At 38.6% G+C, this 15,530-nt stretch overlaps 1 protein-coding gene across 2 annotated transcripts in view; it reads left to right on the top strand.

Moving 5' to 3' along the window:
• ankrd28b (ankyrin repeat domain 28b) overlaps window positions 1–15,530 on the top strand; it is a 244,085-nt gene that overhangs the window by 113,660 nt on the left and 114,895 nt on the right. For both annotated transcript variants that reach the window (XM_072253640.1, XM_072253639.1), the window contains 3 exons: window positions 10,521–10,721; window positions 11,455–11,542; window positions 14,894–15,036. In XM_072253640.1, coding sequence (XP_072109741.1) covers window positions 10,521–10,721; window positions 11,455–11,542; window positions 14,894–15,036 — 432 coding nt within the window. The remainder of the gene's footprint in view (window positions 1–10,520; window positions 10,722–11,454; window positions 11,543–14,893; window positions 15,037–15,530) is intronic.

Raw genomic sequence — 15,530 nt, 5'->3', positions numbered from 1 at the left:
TCTTGTAACAATTAAAGATAGTCTTGAAGCATATGTACTTTTTGGACATTTGATACTAGCATATAGCAACCCAAATTTACTCAGTATATTTCCTTAAGTTGTCAGAGCGCAAGAAAATAGGAGCACAAATAGGGAATTTGGCCCCCTCACTACTGCCCCACCATTCAGGCGATTGTGGCTGATCTCTACTGGCCTCAGTCCTTTTCTGTGCCAGTTCCCTATAACCCTTAATTCCTCAATCTTTAAAATATTTATTTATCTCCATGCTTGGGTGGAGAATTCCAGAGATTCAGTCCCCTCTGGGAGAATTATGTCCCTCAGTTTTAAATGACCAGTCCCATGTTCCCTTATTATTGACTGTCTCACTAGTGGTAAACTCTCAACATCTGCCCTGTTAAGCTCCCTTAGGATCTTTATATTTGAATAAGGTACTAATCCAAACTGTCTTGCCTCTCTTGATAGGACAGTCCTCTTTTCCTGGGAATTAGGCTGGTGAACCTCCTTTGGATTGTCACCAATGCTACTATATCCTTTGTTAGATAAGGGGACTAAAACCTGATGCACAACTCCAGCTGTGGCCTCACCAATGCTTGTACAATGTAATAAAACCCTCTTATTCTTAAAGTGTTCATAATAAACACCAGCATGCTATTTACTTCCTTAACTACTTCTTTGACATGTCTGTTAAAATTCTCTTCTGATTCATACTCTTAGAGCACTTTAAAATTCATTCATTTGCTGTCTCTCTGCCTTTTGATTCCTTTTAATGTACATTAAAATCCATTTGCCAGCGTTTTCCCCCAATATCTCAATTTACCTATGTCCTGTTGCAGAATCAGTGTCCTCATCATAGAATACTCTTCCACCTATTTTTGTATTGCCAACAAACTTGGAAACCTTAACGTTCACTCCTTCTTCCAAGTCATCGATGTGAATAATAAACATTTGAAAAGGACACATTTGTTCCAGTTCTTCATTTTCTATGCAGCAGCCAGTTTTCAGTCTATTTTAGCACACTTCCTCCAATATTTTAGACTCTTAATTTATACAGCAGCCTCTGTATGTCTTCCTGTCAAATGCCTTTTGGAAATCCAGATATCTAAACAATACTGTATCATAAGTTTCCCCTCTATCAACCCTCTCTTCATGTCCTGAAAGAAGTCAACTGAACTTGTCAGGCATGATTTATTTTCATTAAACCATGTTGACTAGACGATATATTCAGCTTTCCTAAACTACTAATTATTTACACTTTGATTGTTGACTCTAATATCTTGCTAACAATACATATTAAGTAAATTAGCTGGCCTATAGCTTCCTGCCTTCTGTCTTTTTCCCTTTTTGAAGAATTGAGTTGAATTTTTTTCCTAGTTTTCTGGTACACTCTTTGAAATTAGCAAGTTACAAAAAATTTCAGTCAATGGGTCCACTGTCTCTGCAGCCATTTCCTTTGAGACCATTGGGTGCAAGCCAGTGAATCCTAATGATTTGTCTGCATTTAGCCCAGTAACTCTTTTCATTGTGATTTTTACAAGTTCCTATCTGCTATTTGAAATTAGCTTGCTTGTTATCTTGGAGATATTTACAGTCTCCACCACGATGAAGATGATGCAAGCAATTGATCGAACATGTCTGTCATATCTTTTTTCCCATTAATAATTCATCAGCAGAAAGTAAACCATGACTTTGTTTTGATATCACATGCAAGCTTTCTCTCAAAATTATTTTTTTCTCTCTCCTTACGAGTTTTTTTAGTATTTTTCTCCTCAATCCTACAACGCTCCCAGTCCTCTGGCCTATCATCAGCCATTGCCACTTTACATGTCCATTCATTGTATTTTTTTGCTGTTTTATACTTTGAGTAATATTTAATTGAAAGTTAATTCAGTGGTTTTGAATTGTGCTTTGCAGAGTTGTAAGCATAAAGATTTTTTGAAGAAGATTGCTCCCTCATTAATAGGGCACAATTTTATGCGTTATGCAAATCAGAGTTTATTATCTAGTCTGGCCAGCTCTTGATTTAGGTAGAAGTTTTCTACCAATGAATGCACTATTAACGAGAAGCTATCAAGAGTTATTGCAGCTGAATGGTAGCTGTGTCTTGATTTTACTTCTTGCTTTCATTTAAACATCTGATCTATTTTTCACATCAGGCATCCTTAAGACTTATTTATTTTGAATTCGTAGCCCCAAATTGCTTCCAGTCTAAATTAAATAATAATTAATTTCCCCAACTGAAAGTATTGAAGATATAATAATATGTATTTGGAATGGTTACATGCATTTGTTACCTTTCCTGGAACTGCTTAATTAATGCTGGCCAATAGGCAAGCTCTCTTAAAGGTCAGATGACATTGCGAAATGGGTTAAGGCTGATTATTTATACAGCCCAGTTTGTGGTTGCTAATGTCTGAGATAACTAACTATTGTTTGACAAGAATTCGTTGATGATTTTATGTAATTTGAAATATAAAATGTCTAAATGTTATGCTTTTGGTAGTAAATCCATTAAGTAGAAGCTGTTGATATTACAAAATGTACTTTAAAATGAAAGCAAATTGCCATTGTCCAATCCGTACGCACAAGGAGGTTGACAAGATAAAAGTGTATTTTTGTAGTGTATATTCAAAATCTTGTAGACCAAAATGCAGAAATACAAAAGCAATTTTCTGTCATTTGTATTTTTGTTTCAGAATTAATTTAGTTCTCTGCATTAAGTGACAAGGTTGGTTTTCTCAAACTGAATGTTGAAGTAACTGTGGTACCTAGGTTGCACTATTCAAAGTAAATTTATTATCAAAGTACACCCATCTGTCACCATATACAACCCTAAGTTTTATTTTCTTGTGGGCATGCTCAATAAATCCAATAACCATGATAGAATCAATGAAAGATTGCACCTGGGCATTCAACCAGTGTGCAAAAGGCAATAAACTGTAAATACAAAATGAAAGAAATAAAAATAATACATAAACAATAAATATCGAGAACATGAGATGAAGAGTCCTTGAAAGTAAATCCATTAGTTGTGGGAACATTTCAGTGATGGGCCAAGTAAAATTATCCCCTTTGGTTTAAGAGCCTGATGGTTGAGGCGTAATAATCCTTCAAAGGGTTTTAAAGGTACATTTAATGTCAGAGAAATGTGTACAATTTACATCTTGAAATGCTTTTTCTCCCTGAGGCTCCTGTACCCTACCTTCATGATGGCAGTAGCGAGAAGAGAGTATGGCCTGGGTGATGGGGGTCCTTGATGATAAGTGCTGCTTGCCTGTGATGACGTTCCATGTAGATGTGCTCAATGGTTGGGGGGTGGGCTTTACCCATGATGGACAGAGCAGGATATACTACTTTTTGTAGGATTTTCCATTCAAAGGCATTGGTGTTCCCATCTCAAACTGGGAGGCAGTCAGACAATGTACTGCCCACCATATATCAATCGAAGTTTGTCAAAGGTTTAGATGTCATGCCGAATCTGCACAAACTCCTAAGGAAGTATAGGCACTGCCGTGTTTTCTTCAAAGTTGCACTTAACATGCTGAGCCCAGTACAGGTCTTCTGAAATGATAGCAATGGTGGAGGCTCTCTCCACCTCTGGTCCCCTGATAAGGACTGGCTCATGGACCTCTGGTTTCCTCCACCTGAAGTCAATAACTAGCTCCTTAGTCTTGCTGACATTGAGTTAGAGGTTGTTGTTGTGGCACCACTCAGCCAGATTTTCAGTCTCCCTCCTATATGCTAATTGGTCACCACCTTTGAATCGGCCTATAACAGTGGTGTCATCAGCAAACTTGGATATAGCATTTGAGCTGTACTTCACACAGTCATAATGTCAAGCGAATACAGCAGCAGGCGGAGCGCAAACACGAGAAAATCTCAGATGCTGGAAATCCAAAACAACACACACAAAATACTGCAAGAACTCAGCAGGTCAGGCAGTATCTATGGAATAGAGTATACTGTAGATGTTTCGGGCTGAGACCCTTCTTCAGGACAGAGGGGGAAGGGAGGGAGATGCCTGAATGAAAAGGTAGGGGGAGGAAAGAAAGAGGTTAGCTGGGAGGTGATAGGTGAAGCCAGGTGGGTGGGAAAGATCAAGGGCTAGAGAAGATGGAATCTGATAAGAGAGGGGGGTGGACAATAAAAAGGGGAAGGAGACCCTGGGGGAAATGATAGGCAGGTGAGAAGTAGTAAAAGGTCAGAATGGGAAATAGAAGTGGGGATGGGGTGGAGAGTTTGGTTGACTGGTAGGAGAAATCGATATTGATACCAACAGGTTGGATGGTACCCAGATGGTATATAAGGTGTTACTCCTCCACCCTGAGGGTGGCCTCATCTTGGCATGAGGAGGCCATGGATCAACATGTTGGAATAGGAATAAAAAAAATATTTGGCCATGTGGAAGTCCCGCTTGTAGCAGAAGTGCTTAATGAAATGGTCTCCCAATTTAGGAGGCTAAGCACACACCCTTGTGGTGCACCTGTGATGATGGAGATGGAGGAAGTGTTATCAATCCAAACTGACGGGGGTCTGTAAGTGGAAGTGGCTAGCTTAGTTTTTCCTTGATCTTTTGAAATAGGAATTTATTTGAAGTGAGTTTCTGTTGGAAAAGAAATGTTCATGATCTCCATTTCCCACACAGACTTCGTTTTCTAACTTTTAAGAATATGAATTCATACTTTTATTTCTTACTTCGTCTTTTGAGTAGTGGCTTTTCTTATTGTGTATTAGGTACTTCTTACACAGTGCCTATAAGAATTATTCACCACCCCGCCCTTGGAACATTTTCATGTTTTTTTTTTTGCTTTACAACATTGAATCACAGTGGATTTAATTAGATTTTTTGACGCTGATCAACAGAAAGGACACTTTCATGTCAACATGAAAATAAATTTCTACAAATTAATCTAAATATATTACAATTATTAAAGTCGGTATTTAGTAGATGCACCTTTGGCTGCAATTGCAGCCTTGAGCCTGTATGGATAGTTCTCTATCTGATTTGCATGTCTGGATACTGGAATTTTTCCCCATTCTTCTTTACAAAATTGCTGAAGTTCTGTCAGATTACATGGGGATCATTAGTGAACAGCCCTCTTCAAGTCCAACCACTTAAAAGTTAGAAAACGAAGTCTGTGTGGGATTGAAGTCTGGCTTGGCCTCTCCAGGACATTAACTTAATTTTTAAGCCACTCCTGTGTAGCTTTGGCTTTATGCTTGTGGCCATTGTCTTGCTGGAAAACAAATCTTTCCCTAGTTGCAGTTCTCTTGCAGATTTTCCTCCAGGAGTTCCCTGTATTTTGTTACATTGATTTTAACCTTTTCCTTCACTAGCTTTCCAGGGCCTGCTGCAGTGAAGCATCCCCACAGCATGATGCAGCCACCACCATATTTCACAGTAGGGGATGGTGTGTTTTTGGTGATGTGCAGTGTTTGGCTTATGTCAAACATGCGTTTAGTCTGTTGGCCAAAAAGCTCAATTTTGGTTTCATCAGACCATAGAACCTTCTTCCAGCTGACTTCAGAGTCTCCCACATGTCTTCTGGCAAACTCTATACAAGATTTCATGTGCGTTTTTCTCTATAGTGGTTTTCTCTTTGCCACTCTCCCATAAAGCTGCAACTCGTGAAGCACCCAGGCAACAGTTGTTGCATGTGCAGTCTCTCCCATTTCAGCCACTGAATATTGAACTCCTCCAGAGTTGTCATCGGCCTCCCTTACTATTTCCCTTCTTGCACGGTCACTCAGTTTTTGAGGACGGCTTACTTAGACAGATTTACAGCTGTGCCATATTTCCATTTCTCGATGATTAACTTAACTGTACTCCAAGGGATGATCAGTGACTTGGAAATTTTCTGTATCCATTTTCTGACTTGTGCTTTTCAATAACCTTTTCACGGAGTTGCTTTGAGTGTTCTTTTTTCTTCGTGGCATAGTTTTTGCCAGGATACTGACTCACCAGTAGTTGGACCTTCCAAATACAGGTGTATTTTTTACTACAATCAATTGAAACACCTTGACAGCACACAGATGATCTCGATTTAACTAATTATGTGACTTTTAAAACCAATTGGCTGCATGGTGATGATCCGGTGTGTCATATTAAAGGGAGTGAATACTTATGCATTCGATTATTTTGTGTTTTATATTTGTGATTAGTTTAGATCACTTCATAGGGATCTGATTTCACTTAACATGAAAGTCTTTTTCTGTTGATCAGTGTCAAAAAAGCCAAATTAAATGCACTGTGATTCAGTATTGTAGTGTTGCCTATCTATATGTTTCTCAGTTTATGTTTTGCTTTTTCCTGTATACTCAAAACATATTTCTAAAATCTGTGTGGAGGGATACAATGATCTCTTGGTTCACTTATCTAAACTATATTGGTTTCATGACTTCTATCTTTGTTTCCTGATCTTGATTTGCCATGACATCTTGAACTGATTATTCCAATCCTGTAAGGTTATTTCTTATTTTCGGCTTCATAGTTCTGTGTGGGTTGAAATCAACCAACAAAAAACATCCAACATTTATCATTAGCCTCAACTTACTAACAGAAAGGAGCTTAAAACAAAATATATCCTGCTTAAAAATCTGAGCCCCTTTCATGAAAAGTTTCAACATGGAAAGGAGGCTTTTCAGATTATTGAGGCTTTTGTCAATTCTGTGGTTGGAGAATCTCATTTCCCAGAGCATTCCTTTCAATTGAAGGAAAAGCAAATCTTTTCATGAATTGAAAGTGTTTTTTGTTATCTTTCAAATTTTCTTCTTGTATGAAAAAGTTGATTATGCTATAATGCTTCCTTTCCAAATTATTAGGAGTTGATTTATTTCATTTAATGGGTCAAGGCTTCTCTTTTGTAATTGACAAACATTATAGGAAATTTATATTGTTATTCTGGAACAACAATGTTTACAGGCAGCCACCTTAACATAGCAAAAAATATACTCACTGGGCCACTTTATTAGATACACCTGTATATCTGCTCATTTATGAAAATTTCTCATTTGCTAATCATGTGGCAGCAACTCAATGCATAAAAACATGCAGACATGGTCAAGAGATTCAGTTATTGTTTAGACCAAACATCAGAATGGGGAAGAAATGTAATCTAGTCATCTTGACCGTAGAATGATTGTTAGTACCAAATACGGTGGTTTCAGTATCTCAGAAACTGCTGATCTTTTGGGATTTTCATGCACGCCAGTATCTGGAATTTATAGAGAATGGTGCGAAAAGAAGAACATATCTAGAGCTGCAGTTCTGTGGGCAAAAACGCCTTGTTATGAGAGAGGTTGGAGGAGAATGCCTAGACTGGCTGATGACAGGGAGGTGACAGTAACTCAAGTAAGCATGCATTACAATAATGTTGAACAACAGAGCATCTGTGAAAGCATAACATGTTGAACCTTGAAGTGGATGGGCTACAGCAGCAGAAGACCATGAACATCGTCTCAGTGGCCACTTTATTAGAAAAAGGTGGTGCCAAACAAAGTGGTCACTGAGTGTATTTTGTTGCTTGATAGGAGCTCTGTCAAATAAATAAAATTAACACACAAGGGCTTATTAGGGTAGATGATCAATAGTTCAGACTGCTTCCAAGTAGATTTTTTTTTAAATTCCTAAAGGAGAGTCTGGGTTCAGAAGTGACAGATGGAGTTCAACCCAGCTAAGTGTGAGGTGGTTCATTTTGGTAGGTCAAATAGGATGGCAGAATATAGTATTAATGGTAAGACTCTTGGCAGTGTGAAGGATCAGAGGGATCTTGGGGGTCCGAGTCCATAGGACACTCAAAGCTGCTGCGCAGGTTGACTCTGTGGTTAAGAAGGCATATAATGCATTGGCCTTCATCAACTGTGGGATTAAGTATAAGAGCTGAGAGGTAATGTTACAGCTATATAAGACCCTGGTCAAACCCCACTTGGAGTACTGTGCTTAGTTCTTGTCACCTCACTACAGGAAGGATGTGGAAACTATAGAAAGGGTGCAGAGGAGTTTTACAAGGATGTTGCCTGGATTGGGGAGCATGCCTTATGAGAACAGGTTGAGTGAACTCAGCCTTTTCTCCTTGGAGCAGTGGGGGATGAGAGGTGACCTGATTGAGGCGTATAAGATAATGAGAAGCATTGATTGTGTGGATAGTCAGAGGCTTTTTCCCAGGGTTGACATGGCTAATGGCACAATTTTAAGGTGCTTGGAAGTAGGTACAGAGGAGTAAGTTTTTTAAGGGGTAAGTTTTTTATGCAGAGAGTGGTGAGTGTGTGGAATAGGCTGCCTGCGAAGGTGGTGGAGGTGGATATGATAGGGTCTTTTAAGAGACTCCTGGATAGGTACATGGAGCTTAGAAAAATAGAGGGATATGGGTAATACTAGGTAATTTCTAAAGTAAGTACATGTTTGGCACAGCATTGTGGGCCGAAGGGCCTGTTTGGTGCTGTAGGTTTTCTATGTTTCCAAGAGAGTGGTTACTAGTGGCATAGTGAATCAGTTCAGGAACGAATCCAGTATAACAGGACAACACATTTCCTGGAGAGTCATGAGGCTTAGGAAGTTGATGAAAGCAAAGAGTGCGAGACACTGAAGAATAACTTTAGAATAATTACAGTGTTAAAATTGAGTTGTTATTGTGGTTCTCCAACCATAGATGATAGGTGTACAGGACTGATATTTGGGTCATAGTAGCAGGAGTTTGGACAACCTAAAGTTTATTGAATATGAACTGAGAAAGATCAGTAAGGGTTCATTGTTCACATAAATAATTGTGTCTGTGTAATAAAAATTTGAATAAATATTTTAGGAGGAGATGAGATGAGGCATTTCCTGGAAAGTCAGGAAATGTCATGGAAATAGATTTGAGTCTGAAACTCTACCTGGAATTAATTAAGACATTGAGTTTGTCACCAAATTTTATATCATCTGCAAACATAGCAATCACATCTGCATTTGAATGTTGAATGACTGACAGGTGACGTGAAAGGAGGTAATAATATAGATGTATTAAAGAAGCCATTACTAGTATTCCTGACTAAATGGATTAAACTGGATCTATGCTAGTCTATATGGAAGTATCCAGAAATGCATTTATCAACATTTTATGTGAAAAATAAATTCTATACTTCCTTTTATTTGGTATGAAATATACACTGAATGGCCATTTTATTAGATACACCTGTGAGCTAAGTAACTTTTAACTGTGGAATGATTTTTGGTGCCAGATGGAATGGTTTGAATATTTCAGAATTTGCTGATCTAGGATTTTCATGTATAGCAGTCTCTAGCACTTACAGAGAATGGTGCAAGAAACAAAAAAACATTGAGTGAGTGGCAGTTGTGTGAACAGAAGCACACTGTTAATAAGAGAGGTCATTGGAGACTGGCCAGACTAGTTAATGCTGATGGGAATGTGACAGTAACACAAATGACCATACATGACAACACCAGTTTGCAGACGACCATCTCTGAATATACAAACCTCGAAAGGGATGGCTACCGCAGCAGAAAACCACATTGGGTTCCACTCATGTACCTAATAAATGGCCACTGAGTGTATTTAAACCAATAACCCATTAGGTACTGTTTGTGAGGAGATTTTCCCTTCCTCTTAATTATTATTGAGTCATTTTAATTTTATAGAGTATTTTTCAGGTTTAGAAATACTTAGAATTATTGTTATCTGATCTTGTTGGAATATTAATTTTGAAACTGATTCCTGGATGGTTAAGTCAGCTGCAATGTCTGTTTAGGCAAAACACTAAAGTTCAGCAGTCAGAGGGTTGTACAACAGGGAAACAAATTCTTTGGTCCAATTCGTACGTTCGTACTAAGAAGTCTTCCTGAGCTAATCCCCGTTTGCTTCCATTTGGACCGCACCCCTTCCAAATCTTTCCAATCCCTGAACCTGTCCAAATATTTTTTAACTGGTATAATTATACCCACCTCCACCACTTTCTCTGGCAGCTTCTTCCGTGCACCCACCACCCTCCTATGTATAAAATACTTGCTTCTCAGACCTCTTTCATCACTGTTAACCTATGTCCTTTAGTCTTAGATTCCCCTATCCTGGATTGCATGCGTTGTCCATGCCCTTCGTGATTTCTATAAACTTCCTATGAGATCAGTCTCCTTTGCACCAGGGAAAATAGTCCAGCAACTCCAGTTTCTTATAATTCAAACCCTCCAATCCCAGCACCATCCTGCTGGATCTTTTCTGTGCCCTCTGTCAGGTAATCACATCCATCCAATTGAATAGTGATTTGAGCTGTACCCAGTATTCTAGATGTTGTCTCATCAGTGTCCTATAGAGTTGTAACATGTTACCAGCTCTTGTGTCCAATAGCTCATCTGATGAAGTTGAGCATGCCATACACCTTCACTTTGTCTATGTTGCAAGTTTGCATACTGGGGGCAGTAACACTTTGTGTACTGAGAGCAATAACAATTATGTTCAAATAAGTTCGTAAAATTGGTTCATTTAATTTAATTTGTATTATAATCTTTTTAACCGTTTAATTCAATGTAGGATGCAGTTCAGGTGCTCTTGAAACATTCTGCTGATGTAAATGCTCGTGACAAAAACTGGCAGACTCCATTACATATTGCTGCTGCAAACAAAGCTGTGAAGTGTGCAGAAGCTCTGGTTCCTCTTTTAAGTAACGTAAATGTCTCCGACCGAGCTGGGAGAACTGCTTTACATCATGCTGCCTTCAGTGGACATGTGGAGGTATTGTACTAACACTATATGAAAATTATCTAACATGAATAATTTGAATTCCAGAAGTTCTAAAAAGTGCTTTCTTTGTATGTTTACAGACTGAACAGTTATGAAACAACTTTTTAAAAGTTTTATACACTGATGTATGACTTGCATGCAGATGTATGTTTACATTTGACTTTGTAAAGTATATTTTTGGGATCATCTTGTTCATACAAAATCCATAACAAAGTAGTATGAAATTTTCAAGCTGCCTGGCTGAGGGAGAAGCTGAAGAACTAGATGTTTATAAAGATAAATGGCAATTCTATGTGCTGGTTCTACAAGCATAGCAGCAGGTTTCATATATACTTTTAAAACTATCGGATTGCAATTTTTGTGCTTGCACATTTTGAATCTACAACCACTATATCAATATTGTGATCTTTGAGCCTGATTGTACATTCTAAAATGTACTGCCATTGTATGTTTAACTCTAACTTCTCAAACCTAAATTATCAGCAAGATGAATCCAGTAGTATGCCTTATCATTGAAGAATACTCTTTAATTAATAAGTTGCATAAAGCATTTCAGGCTCAGTGTGATTTTGGTTACTTTGTACACCAACACAATTGTTTTTCCTAACTACAAACATTTTGGAAGAATCAACAGGATCCTTATTAGCAAAAGACGTATTTAAACTTGAAAAATTTGTACATTGTCAACAGAAGCTGAATTTTAACAAAAGCAATTTTTTCTTAGATGGTTAGCTTGCTTCTGTCGAGAGGTGCCAACATCAATGCCTTTGATAAGAAGGACCGACGTGCTATTCACTGGGCTGCGTACATGGGTATGTTGTTACAATGATCTTTATGTTCAATCTGTTAAGTTTTCACAAGTGGCCACTCTTTGTTTGAAATTTTAAAGTTGGTTGTTTCTTATGGAAAAAATAGAGATGAATATTTAATTTTATGGGAATTTGGAGGGGTTTGAAAAATATGCAACCAGACATGTAGTGGAATAGGGTGTTTAAAAGGGCCCACTTTTGTTAAGAGTGTGTGCTTAAACAAGCTAGCAGTAAAGTTGGCACTTCTGAATATATTCTGTATGAAATGCAGTTTGTGGAGTCCAAATTGTATGTAAAGCTTTCATTTTATTTTTAATACTTTATTTTATTTTTTATATTAAAAATCTATGATTATAATGTCTTATCAACTTTGGAGATCTCCCATCCACAGTCACCAACCTTGTAGTTACCTTACCCCACACTACTTGTTTCTATCTCCTACCCAAGATCCACAAACGTGACTGTCCAGGTAGACCCATTGTGTCTGCCTGCTCCTGCACCATTGAAATTGTGTCTGCATATCTTGACTCCATTTCATCTCCTTTGGTTCACTCCCTTCCCACCTGCATCTACAACACTTCATATGCTCTCAATCTCCTCAACAACTTTAAATTATTGGGCCCTGATTACCTCATTTTCACTATTGATGTCCAGTCCCTTTACACTTCTATCCCACATCAAGAATACCTTAAAGTTCTCTGCATCTTTCTTGACAAGGCTTGAACAGTTCTTCTCCACCATCATCCTCCGTTTGGTGGAACTGGTCTTCGCCCTCAACAATTGCTCTTTCAGCTCGTCCCACTTTCTCCAAACTCGCCATGAGCTCCAGCAACACCTGCTTTTTTGCTGGCTATGTGGAACAGGCCATGTTCTAAGCCTTCCCTGGTAATACTCCCTAAGTCTTTCTTTGCCTCATTGCTAACTGCATTGTTGCTGCTTCATGCTCCATCAATTTCATCAGCTTTTCTTGCAACTTTTACCCTACCCTTAAATTTCCTTGCTCCATTTCTGACGTCTGTCTTCCCTTTCTTAATCTCTCTGTCTCCATCACTGGAGACAAATTGTCTATCAAAGTCTTTTATAAGCCCACCGATTCCCACAGCTAGTTTGGCTATACCTCTTCCTAGCCTGTCTCCTGTAAAAATGCTATTCCCTTTTCTCAGTCCTTTCATATCAGCCACATGTATTCTCAGGACGAGGATGTCCTTTTCAGGACATCACCAATAACCTCCTTCTTCAACAAATGGGGTTTCTCTTCCTCCACCATTGATGCTGCCCTCATCCTCATCTCCTCCATTTTCCGCACATCTGCACTCACCCCATCTTCCCACCACCATAAAAGGGTAGATTTCCTCTTGTCCTCTCCTACCACCCCATGAGCCTCTGCAACATCCACGGTCTTCAACAGGACCCTACCATTAAACACATCTTTACTAATCCCACCTCCTACCTATCTCAACAGAAATCACTCCTTCTGTTTCTTGTCCATTTGTTCCTCCCTGCTAATTGCCCATCAGGCTCTTATTCCTGCAAGTGGCAGCAGATCTACACTTGCCCATTCATCTCCTCCCTCACCTCCATTCAAATCCCCAAATAGTCCTTCCAGGTGAGGCGACTCTTCTCCTCTGGATCTTTTGAGATCATCTACTATATCTGGTGCTTTTGATGTGGCCTCCTCTACTGCATTAGTGAGACCTGATGTAGATTGGAGGAACAACTTTGTTAAGGACCTCAGCTCCAATCGCAAGAAGTGGAATTTCCCTGTGGCCAACCATTTCAATTCCTATCCCATTCTCATTCTGAGTTGTCAGTCTATGGCCTCCCTCTCTTCCACGATAAAGCCATTGGAGGAGCAACACGTCATATTCTGTCTAGATAACCTCTAGCCTGATGGCATGAACATTGATTTCTCCAACTTACAGTAATTTTTCCCCTCCCCTTCCCTCCTCTTCATTTTCTCACTCTAGCCTCTTACCTTGTCTGCTCTCCTATCAGATTCCTTCTCCAGCCCTTTACCTTTTCCATTTATTACCTCTTAGCTTCCTACCTCACCCCCATCTCCCTCCCCCACCCACCTGACTTCACCTGTCACCTTCCAGCTTGTCCTCATCCTCCTTCCCCTTCCCCAACTTTTTTTTTTCTGGCATCTTCCCCCTTCTTTTCCAGTCCTGATGAAGTGTCTTGGCCAGAAATTACAGCTATTTATTCATTCCATAGATGCTGCCTGGCCTGCTGAGTTCGTCCAGCATTTTGTGTGTGTTGCTCTTGTGTAATTATGTTGTTCTTTTATTTGACTTTAAATTTAAATACATAAAAGGTATGGAAGCAGCTAATTCTGCTAGATGGACCATGCTGCATTTTATGTTCCTCATGAACTCTCAACCACCCTCCAGTTCCATCCTGTTTCATCTTGCTTTTTCAAAGCATTCTCTCCTCCATTATGGATGTATTTGGTTCTCCCAAAGGGCATCTCTGTTGTTTATCTTAACAGTTCCTATTGTAGAGAGTTCCAGATGATAAAACACTTCAGGGTAAAGAGATTTTTCTAGAATCTCTTATTAGATTTGTAGATGGCAAAGGTGTTACAATAGAACCTTCCCTAAAGCTTTGAAATTTTCGAGAACTGAAACCGATATATCCACTTTATCAAACTAAACACTTTTAATATATTGATGAAGTCCACTCAGAGAATTGTCAGACCACTGGTAACCATTTATTCAGTACTATTTTCCTACCTGAAATTGCTGGTATTCCTTTTTCTGAAATTGAAAGAGATATCCAAAATATTGCAATCAGGACTGATGCAGGGTTTCAACCTGAAACACCAACAATTCCTTCCCGGTACAGTTGCTGCTCAACTCGCTGAGTTTTTCCAGCAGATTGTTTGTTACCACCGCATGTTAGTTAACTGAGCTGTGAACCTAATATGTCAGTTCAGTTTAGTTAGTTCCGTTTTGACGTCAGGATAGTCAGCTTTGATCCATGGCATAAAAAAGGCAGGGAATCCCTCCTCTTGAGGATTCTGACAGTTCAGTAATCCAGGGTTTCAGCACAACACTTGTATCCCCACTGGCTGCTACCATTTCCTATTTCTTTTTGAATGTTCACCCAAGCCAAAATGTGGAATTAGAGTGATTTCTTGTCTATGATAAATGACTTGAAAACATTATAGTTACTGAGGCTGAGTACAATCCTTTTCAAAATGTGTTTTCTTATTGACATGGTTCCAGCAAAATTCCATGGTAAAATAGCTATTAGAATGCATTCTATAAGCTTCAATGGCATAGTTATGTCCGAATACATTCTTTTGATATATTCTGTATTGTCAGTGACTGCATGTCATTCTTTTTATAGGTCACATTGAAGTGATTAAGTTGTTGGTAGCACATGGAGCTGAAGTAGCATGCAAGGATAAAAAAGCGTATACTCCACTTCATGCTGCAGCTTCCAGTGGAATGCTGAGTGTAGTCAAGTACCTGCTGGACCTTGGAGTTGATGTAAGTTAATGAGTTCCTGTACATTTTGTTAAATGTGAGAATAATTCAATGACAGTTACATTTTCTGTAGCTTAGTTACAGGTAAGAGTTCATTATAATGGACAAATTATACCATATCTTAATCAAATATCTAAACTTGCTTACTCATGAGGCACGAATTTTAAAAAAACTCATAATATCACTTGCTAACTTCATTAGTTTGTTCTTTTTGGGTGTTTTAAATAAAAGTTACAATAATGTGATGACACCTATATCTTATTATATCCTATATTAAAGTTTCACCTTAACATTTCAAGCAAAATAAATTGGAGTAAAATAGAAGTTCTAATTATCTATTTTTTTGTAAAAAGCATGTAAATTTCCACAGCATTCTCTTATCCCACGTGAGAAATGCTGATTGATTCCAAGTCGGGGCCAGCAAATAATCTTGTAATCTTAGAAGTAGAAATTAGTAGAAATACTCAGCAAATTTATAAAGCATGTATAAAACTAGT

The sequence above is a fragment of the Mobula birostris genome, chromosome 3, assembly GCF_030028105.1.
Source record: "Mobula birostris isolate sMobBir1 chromosome 3, sMobBir1.hap1, whole genome shotgun sequence".
NCBI classification, from domain to species: domain Eukaryota; kingdom Metazoa; phylum Chordata; class Chondrichthyes; order Myliobatiformes; family Myliobatidae; genus Mobula; species Mobula birostris.
Note: the sequence above shows the minus strand (reverse complement) of the source record. Positions and strands in the feature narration are given on the sequence as shown.